General features: G+C 45.1%; 1 protein-coding gene across 1 annotated transcript; it reads left to right on the forward strand.

The window, feature by feature from the left end:
* Positions 1–241: 241 nt before the first annotated feature.
* Positions 242–6,887, forward strand: FGF20 (fibroblast growth factor 20; the record flags this gene model as incomplete). Its single annotated transcript, XM_081877498.1, has 3 exons — positions 242–536; positions 3,992–4,095; positions 5,846–6,887. The coding sequence occupies 3 exons, from the start codon at positions 242–244 to the stop codon at positions 6,089–6,091; spliced, it is 645 nt and encodes a 214-aa protein (XP_081733624.1). The 3' UTR covers positions 6,092–6,887.
* Between the last annotated feature and the right edge of the window lie 6,368 nt (positions 6,888–13,255).

Genomic DNA, 13,255 nt, shown 5'->3' on the forward strand with positions numbered 1-13,255 from the left:
GGATGTTTATGCCAAGCTCAGCCCAGTCCCGCCAGCCCCATGCCTAGGGAGAGAGGAGAGCCTCCCCAGACAGGCAACTGCTATCTGGATGCGGAGTCCGGCCTCCGGGAGAAGCCCCAGCTGTGAGCCTTGAGACGTGACTTTCTGCATGCATCTACCTGTCCATAATATATATATAATATATATATATATATAATCTCCCCGCCGTCCTTCTCCATCCTTTCCTCCCTGGGACTCCTCCATGGCTCCCTTAGCCGACGTCGGGGGCTTCCTAGGCGGCCTGGAGGGCTTGGGCCAGCAGGTGGGCTCCCACTTCCTCCTGCCTCCGTCCGGGGAGAGGCCGCCTCTGCTGGGCGACCGCCTGGCGCAGGTGGAGAGGGGCTCCCGAGGGGGCGCGGCGGCGTCGGGGGCCACGGAGCTGGCGCACTTGCAAGGCATCCTGCGGCGGAGGCAGCTCTACTGCAGGACGGGCTTCCACCTGCAGATCCTGCCCGACGGCAGCGTGCAAGGCACTCGGCAAGACCACAGCCTCTTCGGTAAGGCTCCTCACTCTTTCCCCTTCCTTCCTCCCTTCCTCCCTTCCTTCTTTTCTTCCCTCTCTTTCCAAGCAGGCTTCGCTCCCTTCCGCGGCTTCTTCTCCCCTTGCGATCCTATAGCAACAGATGGTATAGCAACGCACCTCTGGTTTAAAGGCATAAACCGCTTTAAATCCGGGCTAGGACCGCGGCAAAGGGAGCCAGCCTAGCTCCGGGTGATGCTGGAGACAAGAGCTTGAGGGAATTGGGGGGGGGGGCATCATTAGAATCGTAGAGTTGGAAGGGATCCCGAGGATCATCTAGTCCAACCAACTGCAATGCAGGAATCTTTTGCCCCAACCCATGGCTCTGAGATTAAGAGTCTCATGCTCCAGCATCAGTTTGCAAGGCTTTGTTTGGAGCAACAACCTTTTTTGGGGGGGAAAGAAGGTCCTTGTAGGCATGAAGTAACAAAAAAGATTTCCTTGAGCATGTGCAGAGTGCCTTTCCAGCACCACCGACAGCTGCATCCTATACTGTGCAGCAGATGAACATTGTGGATGGAATCCTTGCAAGAAATAGCGCTGCACCTGAAAACTGCAGTGGGCCACAGTTTCCATGTCAATAGTTATTCTCATGGTGGTTGCATGCTATTTTGGACACAGGTGTGCTTTCCTGCAGGAAGTAGGTAATTAGTTGGTGCGGATGAGAAGAGAGGGCTTCCAGGTCAGAGCGTGCTGCCCTAGAGAACCTCAGGACCTCTCCCTTTAGAAAGGAAACGCCATATGTATTTGCTCAGTCATCTGCACCGCTTGTATGTAGGCAGCATGTGTGTGTGCATATGCGGAAATACAGAGACATATCACAGCGGCATACCTGGACACACTGCTCTGGCTGAGGGGAGGAAGAGGGCGTGTCAATTCCAGCCTTTCACTCTGATCTTTGCCAGTGCTTTGATTTTTCTTCTAACAAATGAACGTAGGTCTTGCCTTCCTTAATTGTTTGCAATGCAGCCCTGCCCTTTGCTACCTGTGTATTAAGCCCCATGCGTTCCAGTGGGAGTTAGGCATATGCAAATGTGTGCAAGGCTGCACTTTAACAAGACGCTGCTGTGCAAAGTGGAACTGAACTGTGCTGGTCCTGCATAAACAGCAGCAGCTACTGCTGTTTCACATCTATTTAGTTCTGCTGTGCCAGGCGCTGTATGCAACAGAACAGGCCGCCTGCCTGCCTTAAGAGCAGTGAGGAGACTGTGAGTCTAGGGCTGTATTCCTGCGAAGATAGTTTGATTCTCTTCCCAACAGCCCTATAGATTTTTTACTATGCCCATTTCGCAGATTGGAAAAAGAAGGCAGGGTGACTTGAGGAAGGCCAACCATTGAGTTTATGGCATAGCAGGTGTCTTCCCAGGTCCACACGTGACCTGACACACTAGCCAGTAGTCTGATAACTTGCTACATCTCTGACCTGCATTAGTAGTAGTAGTAGTAGTAGTAGTAGTAGTAGTAATAATAATAATAATAATAATAATAATAATAATAATAATAATTTATTATTTATACCCCGCCCATCTGGTTGGGTTTCCCCAGCCATTCTGGGCGGCTTCCAACAAAAGATTAAAAATACATTAAAACATCAGTCATTAAAAACTTCCCTAGCTTGAAGGGCTGCCTTCAGAGGTCTTCTAAATGTGAGGTAGTTGTTTATTTTTTGACATCTGATGGGAGGGCGTTCCACAGGGTGGGCGCGACTACCGAGAAGGCCCTTGCTCTATTTAGGATTCAAGTTTTCTTCTTCTTCTTCTCTGGCGATCACTTGGAGCTGAGTAAGATTGTCTTCCATGAACACGGTCTTAGCCGTGTGTCCATAGGTAACTGTGGAGGCCAGTTCTGGATCTGCACATCCTTCCACATGGTGAGGGTTTGCCAAATGTGCCTTCCTCTTAGCTCGTTTCTCCCTTTTGCCCTGAGTTCGAGTGTCTTCAAAGTCCATGACACCTTTGGTAAAGGCTGTTATCCAATTGGAGCGCTCGCAGGCCAGTGTTTCCTAATTATCGGTGTTTATACTACTTTTTTTTTATAGATTTGCCTTGAGAGAGTCTTTAAACCTCTTTTGTTGACCGCCAGCATTATGCTTTCCATTTTTAAGTTGGGAATAGGGTAGCTGCTTTGGAAGTCGATAATCAGGCATCCAAACAACATGACCAGCCCAAGGAAGTAGATGTTGAAGAATCATTGCTTCGACACTGTGCCTTAATGACAATAGGAGACTTAATGCAAGATTGGGAAAGGTTGCTTAATTTGTAAGAGCAAACAAAAACTGACAGATTGTAGGAAGCACAGCCTTATCTGAAGAAACCTGCTACTGTTGACAAGCATGGAGGGGTTTGAACAGACACAAAAGGCCAATGGAGAGGTTTTCTATCAGGTTTCCCATAGTCAGAACAACCCACTGCATAAGGTTCTTAACTGATTTTGCAACACACACTGGAAACATCAAGGTTTCCAGACTGAACAGAACGTCAGTTCAGCAGAGTTCTGCACAGAAGGGAAATTTCTTACAACATGTAAACACAGAATAATTACCTCCAAAGAGAGAGAGAGAGAGAGAGAGAGTTTGAGATCGAGATCAAACATTCTTGGTGCTTCTTTATTCTATCGCCATTCTCAATAGGTTTGTCTGATGTGGTGTCTTTGTGGATTGAATCACCTGCTTATTATGAATTGGAGCGGGGGAGGGGAGGGGAGTTTTTCTTTGAAAATGATATCAGAAAGGCAGAATACCTCCCATGTCTTTCAATGGAACTTTGAATATTGGGAACTCCGAAATCTCTGATGATTTATTTGCAGTGTGGGAAGATTTAATATCTGATCTTTGTAGAAGATTTGGCTGGGCTGCCACTCAGCATTACACAAACCAAGACCCTGGCAACTTTCAATTAAAACTCCCAAGGCTGCAAATGATAGAACATTCATTATCTTGCTTTGGGAGTTCGGAAAATAAAACAGCATTGATAAATACAGAAGAAAGATTCAAAGCCATGCCTAAAATCAGATGGCAATATTTCAAAAAGGGGGGGGGGAGCCATGGTTTTTAAAAGCATTTATCAAAAACTTCCTTTCCAACAATCCAAATATTTGATTACTGTTATTATTTAACAGAGAATGGGATAGCCTAGCCAAAGTTGCACTTATAAGTTCCACTGATTTCAGCTGGAGAGACTTGGGCGCATGCTTAATACTCTCGTTGAAATCAATGAAATGTCAAAGGGCTTAGTTTTGTCCGGATCGTGTATTTGAACCATTGTAACTCAGGGCTACACCTTTTGAGGGAGTTATCTGCTATAACAAAATATTAGTTAGATTTTGTATAGCTAAGTCTCTGTCTGCCTTTGGTAATATTTTATAAATATGTCTTCACTGCAACATGCATGGAAGTTGAAAACAAATGTTTGTTTTTCTCCCTCCTCAATGCAGGTATCCTTGAATTCATTAGTGTGGCCGTGGGATTAGTCAGTATTCGAGGGGTGGACAGCGGCCTTTACCTTGGAATGAATGAAAAAGGAGAACTTTATGGCTCTGTAAGTATTACCATTGTATCACTCAGCTTGTGCTATAAGCTCAGATTTCCTGTCGACTTGATCTGTTATAGCCACGGGCAATTTTGCTGCTGGTGTCAGAGAAAGTTGGATCATACACATTTATTATTATCCTTTCCTATCACCTAGTGCCGGACCATTCTGCATGCAAAGATATGCTTTGTCTCTGAGCTATGCCCCTTCCCCAGATGTCAGGCCAGCTTCCCTGGCTGCTACCAGCAGAGTTAAAGGAGTCATTGGGTGCACTTTTCATTCATATGCAGTGGCAATCTGGTTCCAGCCAGCCTGGCCCAGGTGCTCATGTGAATGACATTTAGTTCTGAGGGAAGAAAGAAGTCCAATTTGCAAGGAGTGAGGGGACAAGGGAGTCTTAGTATTGTTAATCTACAACAGCCTTAGCCAACCCAGGTGCCTTCCAAAGGTTTTGGACTTACAACACCTACTAGCTGCAGCCAGGGCTGATGGGAGTTGTAGTCCGAAAGGGCAACCAGGTTGGCAAAACTGGTCTAGGAGTCCAGACAGTTTTGTAAAGGGGTTCAGTAGCTAATATTTTCCTTCAAATTTCAATCTTGCGAAGCAAGTCATGCTCCGAGTTCACTCTCTGTTCACCAAAATAAAGAGAGAGAGAGAATGAAGGAGTTGTACACATAAATACCAGAGCATAGACTGCCGGCAGTGAAATTTGCTGCTCCATTGTGATTCAGCCGGTGGAACTCTGGGGTGTACTTTCTTTCTTTCTTTCTTTCTTTCTTTCTTTCTTTCTTTCTTTCTTTCTTTCTTTCTTTGTTAATAAAATAATCATCTTATATTCAGGCCAATTAAGTACAGTGGTACCTCGGGTTACAGACACCTTGGGTTACAAACACTTCAGGTTACAAACTCCGCTAACCCAGAAGTAGTACCTCAGGTTAAGAACTTTACCTCAGGATGAGAACAGAAATCACATGGTGGCAGCGGGAGGCCCCATTAGCTAAAGTGGTACCTCAGATTAAGAACGATTTCAGGTTAAGAATGGACATCTGAACGAATTAAGTTCATAATCAGAGGTATCACTGTATATCCCCAATGCTTCCCTTTGACTCTTTTATTAAAGCAATGGATCTATCGCTTCTCTTCTGGAAGCATAGGGGATATACTGTATTGCCCCAAATATAAGCCTCACCTGCAAATAAGCCGCACCTTTAAAATTCAAGGGGGGGGGGGAGAAAACAAGACAATGCCTTAATATTAGTAGCTCCCTTAAAATTCCACAGGCACTCACACCCATTCCGTTTTACCCTAAGTCTGTTTCAGCAGCGACATCATAAAAGCCAAATTTTGTAAGGTTGTGAATTTAAGCCACACTTTAACTTTTCATGGTCGGAATTTGGAAAAAAAGTGCGGCTTATATTCGGGCCAATACAATAATCCGAGGTGGGGAGGGTTAGGGGTATTGCTAGATCCTTAAAATGGCACAAATAGGCCCATGGTACAAATCTGCATAAAAATATATTGATGCACATTTAGACTGACTTTTAGAGGGAAAGCTGCCTTGTAAGCAAAATTCATTTTTAAAAGCTTTTATTCCAAAAACAATTTTTTGGGGGGTGGCCTAAGAACAGTTGTTGCCTAAAGGATTAGGTAGCTCTTATCTGAGCAAGTGAAAGGAAAGCTGCTTTTGAGAGATGCCACCTTTGAGGCATTTACTCAATCAGATTTCTCACCTCTGTGTTTATTCCTAAAATTTCCACAGGAGAAGCTGACTCCTGAATGTGTCTTCAGAGAACAGTTTGAAGAGAACTGGTACAACACTTACTCCTCCAATGTGTACAAGCATGGGGACTCTGGCCGGCGGTACTTTGTGGCGCTAAACAAAGATGGTAGTCCCCGAGACGGGGCGAGGTCCAAAAGACACCAGAAGTTCACCCATTTCTTGCCCAGGCCGGTGGATCCAGAACGAGTACCAGAGCTCTACAAGGATGTGTTAGTATTCAGCTGAAGTTGGAACACTGGAGGAGAATGGAGTCTCTTAGCCTCAATGGTAACAAAAGCACGAAGAACTTCCGAATGCTGTGGAGTTCTGAGATATCTAGGGTGCCGGTTGTCAGAGAAGCTGTTAGTGGTAGACAAGCCCTTCATTGCCCAACGTCTGGATTTAGGAGAGTGGGCCTTGAGGTCAAGTGGGTCAACCTCTTTCTGGTTTGCTCACTCGTGCGCTGGTCAAGTAGACAAGGAGAAGTTGGAACTGGACTTCAAACCAGACTGTTCTGGATTGCTTTCTCCCTTCACCTAGAACACAAATAGCTACCTAAAGCATGTGGAGGCAGATTGTAGGAAAATGGAAGAAATGGCAGGAAAAGAATGAATGGCAAGCTGTGTGGATTGGGAGTGTCAATCTATGGGGACAGCGCTAACTCGGGAAGTGAAATCTGGATTTGTTTTTCCCTTCAGGATGGACCTAATTTATATACTTTCAGAGTGCATATATTTATTTTAAATATTTATTTATTACAGAGTTTATTTTTTACTGGGCTATGAAGAGAGTACAACCCTTTACCCCAATGAAAAATCAATTATGGTGCCAATATTTACTCCAAGGTAGTGTCAAGAAAAGGGGTGTTGCATCCCCCCAAAGAGTTCAAATGGAGCAACATCTCTGGAAATATCATTGTTGGGAAATAATAAACTGGGGTTATATTTCTATGCACGCTCCGTTGCCTTACATAGGAAAAGTTGTTGGCTGCCTTGTGACTGCCCCCTATATTTGTACTGGATTTTTTTAAAAAATGCACATTTAAAAGGGAATTAAAGATAAACTTCCATCTGTTTGTTTCGCTGTTGTTACTTAATGGAATTGTTAATCAGTGGTAGCAGAGGCAAGGGTAGTCCTCTCCCACTCCTATGTCTCAGATTGCACATGGTTATTATACAGAGGCATCTATGTTTTCAACTCTCTGGTTCTTCATGATGACTCTGGTCCTTGATAGTAACTGTTATGTCATGAGATGGGGCGTCTGGTGTCCTCCATAAGTTGTTGGACTCCAACTCTCATCAGCCCCACCAGCATTGTCTCCACCCTCCACTGTGGTTAGGATGGCTTTGAAAACTCTTGTCTTGGAGGGTTCTGAGACAGGAAACAGATAAAACTTGAGTTACTTGCACTTCCTGTTTCCTCCTGGTCCACTTTAATGCCTGAAGTTGCTTGAAGGCTCGCAGATATCAAAATACAGTGTTCCGTACCATTATACATGCTTAAAGAATGGCTATAGATTTGGAACAGAGAGCCTGAAAATACCACACTTTTCAGGATCCTAAGGAAGTCTCATGCTGGAATTTAGTGGCATTGTCAATAATACTCAGTCTCTAGAAGGCATCATGCACCCTTCCCTCAATTTAGGCACAATCCATGAAAGGAACCATGGAAGCAGTGCTAGAGAATTACAGCCACTCAGTTGCTTCCTTTCAAAGGTTTTGCATGGCAGAATTGGTATAAAAGGTAAAGGTAAAGGTACCCCTGCCCATACGGGCCAGTCTTGACAGACTCTAGGGTTGTGCGCTCATCTCACTCTATAGGCCGGGAGCCAGCGCTGTCCGCAGACACTTCCGGGTCACGTGGCCAGCGTGGCAAGCTGCATCTGGTGAGCCAGTGCAGCACACGGAACGCCGTTTACCTTCCCGCTGGTAAGCGGTCCCTATTTATCTACTTGCACCCGGGGGTGCTTTCGAACTGCTAGGTTGGCAGGCGCTGGGACCGAACGACGGGAGCGCACCCCGCCGCGTGGATTCGAACCGCCGACCATGTGATCGGCAAGTCCTAGGCGCTGAGGTTTTACCCACAGCGCCACCCGCATCCCATAGAATTGGTATACTCCATGCTATTCCCAGTTGCTTTGACATCAGAGGCTTCAGAGACTTCAGCCTGGAAGAGTTTCTGACATACGGTTTGCAAGTGAAGTTCAGAAAAGGCAGTAGATGGCATTTTACTGTTCACCACAGACATACATTCCATCTAGACGTACTCTTTAATTTCATGGGAACAAGTGAATTTATTCCTTCTGCACTCCAGTTTCCCTATGTACAAATGCTCCCATGGATGGCTTGAATTACAGGAGCACCATGCTGGAGTTTCTGGAAAGAAGCATGAACAGGCCATTGCATGCTTGCAGTGCACGTACAAATTACACATACAAAGGGGAAATGGTGGATAATATTACACTGAAGCTAGACACCAAAAGGCTCCACGACTTCTGAAAAAAATATGAACCAAAGTAGAGACATTCTATCCAAAGCAGTTTGGTGCCTGGTAAAGACTCAGTGGTTTTCAGGCTACTATGGTTGATACATTAGCTATATGAGTAAACAGAATGCAACACCATTTCCAGTAATGCTATACTGTAAAGCTTCAGTAGATGGATCGAGGACATAGATTTTTAAGAGAGAATTGCAATCATCACATAAAATCCTGGTTAGCCGAAGCCATATGGTGGTTCATTGGCTTTTAAGAACATGAATGATTCTTGACCTGTGCTTTTGGGCTAAACTTTAGATAAATTGTAAAATTGGCAGGGTCGTGTACAAAGATAAAAATCCCCCCAAATGGCTGTGTGCCTATGATATATTACTTGTGTGAGGTCCTCTTGAAATCACTTTGGGTATACAGTGGTACCTGGGGTTACATACGCTCCAGGTTACAGACTTCGCTAACCCAGAAATAGTACCTCGGGTTAAGAACTTTGCTTCAGGATGAGAACAGAAATCGTGCTCCAGTGGCGCGGCAGCAGCGGGAGGCCCCATTAGCTAAAGTGGTGCTTCAGGTTAAGAACAGTTCCAGATTAAGTACAGACCTCCGGAACGAATCTAGTACTTAACCTGAGGTACCACTGTAAACTAGTGATATGCAACTTTCTACCTAAATTCTATTGAAATCAGTGAGATGAAGCATACAGGGAAAAACTTCGGTCTCCTGTATATCAATAGGATTTAGACATGCCTGAGCATGGGTCCACATTCACACAAGGCCCTTTTCTATGTTTGCAAGCACTCCAACTTCCTCCTGCATTGTGCTCATGGGGAAAAATGTAACCTGCGAACTGGTGGATAACAGCTATAGCCAGCAGCATTTCCCATGATGGAGGTAGCGTTCCCCCCTAGAAATCATGTTCATAGCAATTCCTGATGTCTGTCATCTGCAATCCACAGTTGACTCATTGCATGGCTCCCCTGCAGCGGCATATACCTTGGGAAGGTTGAAACATCATCATCATCATCATCATCATCATCATCAACAACAACAACAATAAAGTATTGTGTGAATGGACTGTGCCTTTCTCCAAGTTATGCACGGTCATAGATTTGTAGATTTGGAAGCAACCCTGGGGTCATCTGCTCCAACCCCCTGCAATTCAGGAATCTCAACTAAAAGCTCTATGACAGATGGCTATCCAACCTCTGCTTAAAGGTAAAGGTAAAGGGACCCCTGACCGTTAGGTCCAGTCGCGGATGACTCTGGGGTTGCGGCACTCATCTCACTCCATAGGCCGAGGGAGCCGGCATACAGCTTCCGGGTCATGTGGCCAGCATGACAAAGCCGCTTCTGGCGAACCAGAGCAGTGCACAGAAACACCGTTTACCTTCCCACCGGAGCAGTACCTATTTATCTACTTGCACTTGACGTGCTTTCGAACTGCTAGGTTGGCAGGAGCAGGGACTGAGCAATGGGAGCTCACCCCATCATGGGGATTCGAACCACTGACCTTCTGTTCAGCAAGCTCTAGGCTCTGTGGTTTAGACCACAGCGCCACCCGTGTCCCAACCTCTGCTTTAAAAACCTCCAATGAAACAGAGTCCACCACCTTCCGAGGGAGTCCGTTTCACTGTCTAACAGCTCTTACTGTCAGAAAGTTCTTCCTGATGTTTAGTCGGAATCTCTTTTCTTCTAATTTGAATCCATTGGTATGGGTCCTCCCCTCCAATCAGTGTGGAAGAAACTCACCTAGAATGGTTCTGAATATTCATTTACAAGACAGAAAAGCTGGAAGATGAAGCTGTGGTCAGAGGTGCTGTTTGGAAATCTGGACTCATGGGCACACTCTGTCTTTAGAGGGCAATGTGTATTACAGTGGCACCTCAGGTTAAGTACTTAATTCGTTCCGGAGGTCTGTACTTAACCTGAAACTGTTCTTAACCTGAAGCACCACTTTAGCTAATGGGGCCTCCTGCTGCTGCCGTCGCGCTACCGGAGCACGATTTCTGTTCTCATCCTGAAGCAGAGTTCTTAACCCGAGGTACTATTTCTGGGTTAGTGGAGTGTGTAACCTGAAGCGTATGTAACCTGAAGCATATGTAACCCGAGGTACCACTGTATATTACTTCAGGTCCCCCACTCCAATGTGGCAAGCCAGCCCTCTTGCATTTGGCCTCTCCTCTGCTCATTCTGCCCTAGACATCTGCTCCAAGGTCCTGCGCTGATGGTGCCCCTGGTTGTGCTAACATCTATGAATGATGGGCTTCTAAGGAGCTCAGCCATGTTTTCACATAGGCCCCGCACTTTTGAGAGAAATCAGGGTGTCATGTGTGGCATACAGTGTCATCGATAATGTGAGCATGCTCAACACTGGCCTTCTTTATACTGGAGCCAGACAGTGTCATTTGCTTGTCTGACAAAGATCGGGTGCTGGAGGCAGGCCAGCTGGCTTCATCTCAGCACGGATGAGTTAGAGGTGATGCTTAATGGGTAGCGGGGAAGCAGTCAGGAGAGCCTGCCAAGCCTCAGACGGCATGCTAAGTTGGCAACAACATGTCCGTAAGTCAGCACTATCAGAGATAGGAACATCAGCCAAAGTCTCTTTTCTTCATTTAGCCAGAAGTTGTTAGATGTGCAGCCTGCTCCCACTCATGCTTATGTAAAGCTAAGAGCTGTTCTACACATTATGCCAAATGAGGACGGGAGCTAGACTGTGATGATACAACTCTGAATTTTGTGCCACTTCAGGAGTACACACCGTACCTTAAAAGCACATTTGAAACACATGCTTTCCCTCAAACAATTATGGGCCCTGCAATATACCCCTCAGAGTTACAATTCCCAGAAACCCTTAACAAACTACGGGACCCATAAATCAAATGTGCTTTAAATTTAGAGTGCCTACACAGACTAATGGTAAGGTGTGTGCATTTTCTTTTCATTAATACTGTCCCCATGTAATATACCAGCAAACAGTGGCCAGGGAGACATTGCAGGTGGGGCTCTGTTGCTTCCCCAGCTTCCCATTGTTGCTGCTGCTTACAGTAAAGGAGGAATGGAGGTTGAGGTTTGGGAAATGTGGGGTGGGAGGAGCATTTGATTGGGTCTTATGAGACCCACCCCCTGCCCCCTGCCCCTCATGCTCTTGGTAAGAGACACAATGCATATGAACCCACTTTATACTGAGTCAGACTTTTCCATCTAGACCATTGCTCTCTCTCTCCCTACTGGTGAAATCTTTCCCAGCTTTGCTGTCTGAGGTTCATAGTGCTGGAGGTGTCGTGGATCGCACCAGGGGCTTTGGCATACAAGATGTGTGCTTATACCACTGAGCCAGGTGTGTGTAGCATAGGGGAGAAAACAGCAAAGACCTAATGGAGAGAGCACAGCAGAGGTTATATTTTCTGAGAAAAACAATCTCTCAAAGGACCTGTTGATGGCATTTTACCATTGTACTGTGGAGAGTGTATTAACTTATGGTCTCTGTGTGTGGTTTGGGTGCTGTCCAGGGTTGTAAAGACTGCGGAGAGAATAATTGGGTGCACTCTTCCCACCTTAGATCAAATCTATGCTGTCAGGTGCCATAAGAAAGCTGCAGAGATAGCGCAGGATAGTACGCACCCCGGAAATGATCTCTTTCAGCTTCTGCCTTCTGGAAGAAGGTATAGGGTTATAAAGACCAGGACTAGCTGCCTGAGAAACAGTTTCTACGCAAATGCAATTCTGGTTCTAAAAGCAGCATAAGGAGTCTCTATAGTATATTTTATTTTAAAATGGGGTTTCAGAGTTTTTAGGGGGTTTTGAATGTTTTATGTAGATTTTCAGTTTCATTGTTCCATATGGGACAATGACAATAAAGATATCGTATTGTATAGTTTGGACACCCAGAACGTTTAGAATTCTGAACTGCAAGTGAATTGGTTGTTATTCCATAGCAAGAGCGCAGAACCCAAAAAGGGCCACTTGCAAATGAACCATTTGGAATCCACTCATGGATAAACTGATGTCGCCCCCAAACCTTGCAGGGATATTAATTTACTTTTGGATTTGACAGCAAGTGACAAAATATATTATAAAGGCTTTATACTGCCATTTTGTAAATGTAAAAAAATTAAAAATAAAGTCTGAATATGGTATGGTTTGTCATCTCAATCTCAACAAGATGCAATGGTATATATTTCTGGTCAAGCACAGAATAATACTTAAAATATTTCATACAGTCAAGTATAACTCTGGTAATGCTGGGCGATATATGAATACATCATCCAAAATTGTTTGAAGTCCATATCGTGATATCAGTTTTGTAATTTTTGACCTGGCAATATATCACAAATCATGGTGTGTGTGTGTACATGCTATTCAAAAATCATGATGTAGGAAAAGCCATGAAGCCAGCCAATGCCTCTACATAGCTCCATCCTTATTTCAGACATCATGGTATATCAGTATATCGCGATGATTAACTGGTGATATATATCACAATGTTGATATTGTCCAGCCCTAGACTCTCGCATCCATTTGGAATCTGCACCCTCGAGTTAGAAAGAACAGATTTCTAACCCTCTTGATTGCAGTGAAATTCTGACTTACATTAGTACTTTCCACTACAAACGCTGGAGCTTTCATTAGGGGGGCACCCCCTCCATTTCTCTCTTCCCAGCTGTTTTTCAGGGGCAGCTGTGGGAACACCTGGAAGCTACTCACATGATGCCCCATGGAGCTCAGGTGCCCCGGGCAAATGTCCCCCTCTCTGCTAGCTATGAAGTCAACATAGCAACAAACGTGAATCCATGTGAAAAGGACACTATTGTTCCAAGCAGCAAATCCCTTTTATCTTGTGGAACTGCCTCAACACTTCTCTGAAAGATTTGGTTGCTCAAACATTACCGAGGGTACGCAGATGCTTAAACAGGATTCTTT

Source organism: Podarcis erhardii (assembly GCF_964252035.2).
Source record: "Podarcis erhardii genome assembly, chromosome: 9".
Taxonomy (NCBI): Eukaryota; Metazoa; Chordata; class Lepidosauria; order Squamata; family Lacertidae; genus Podarcis; species Podarcis erhardii.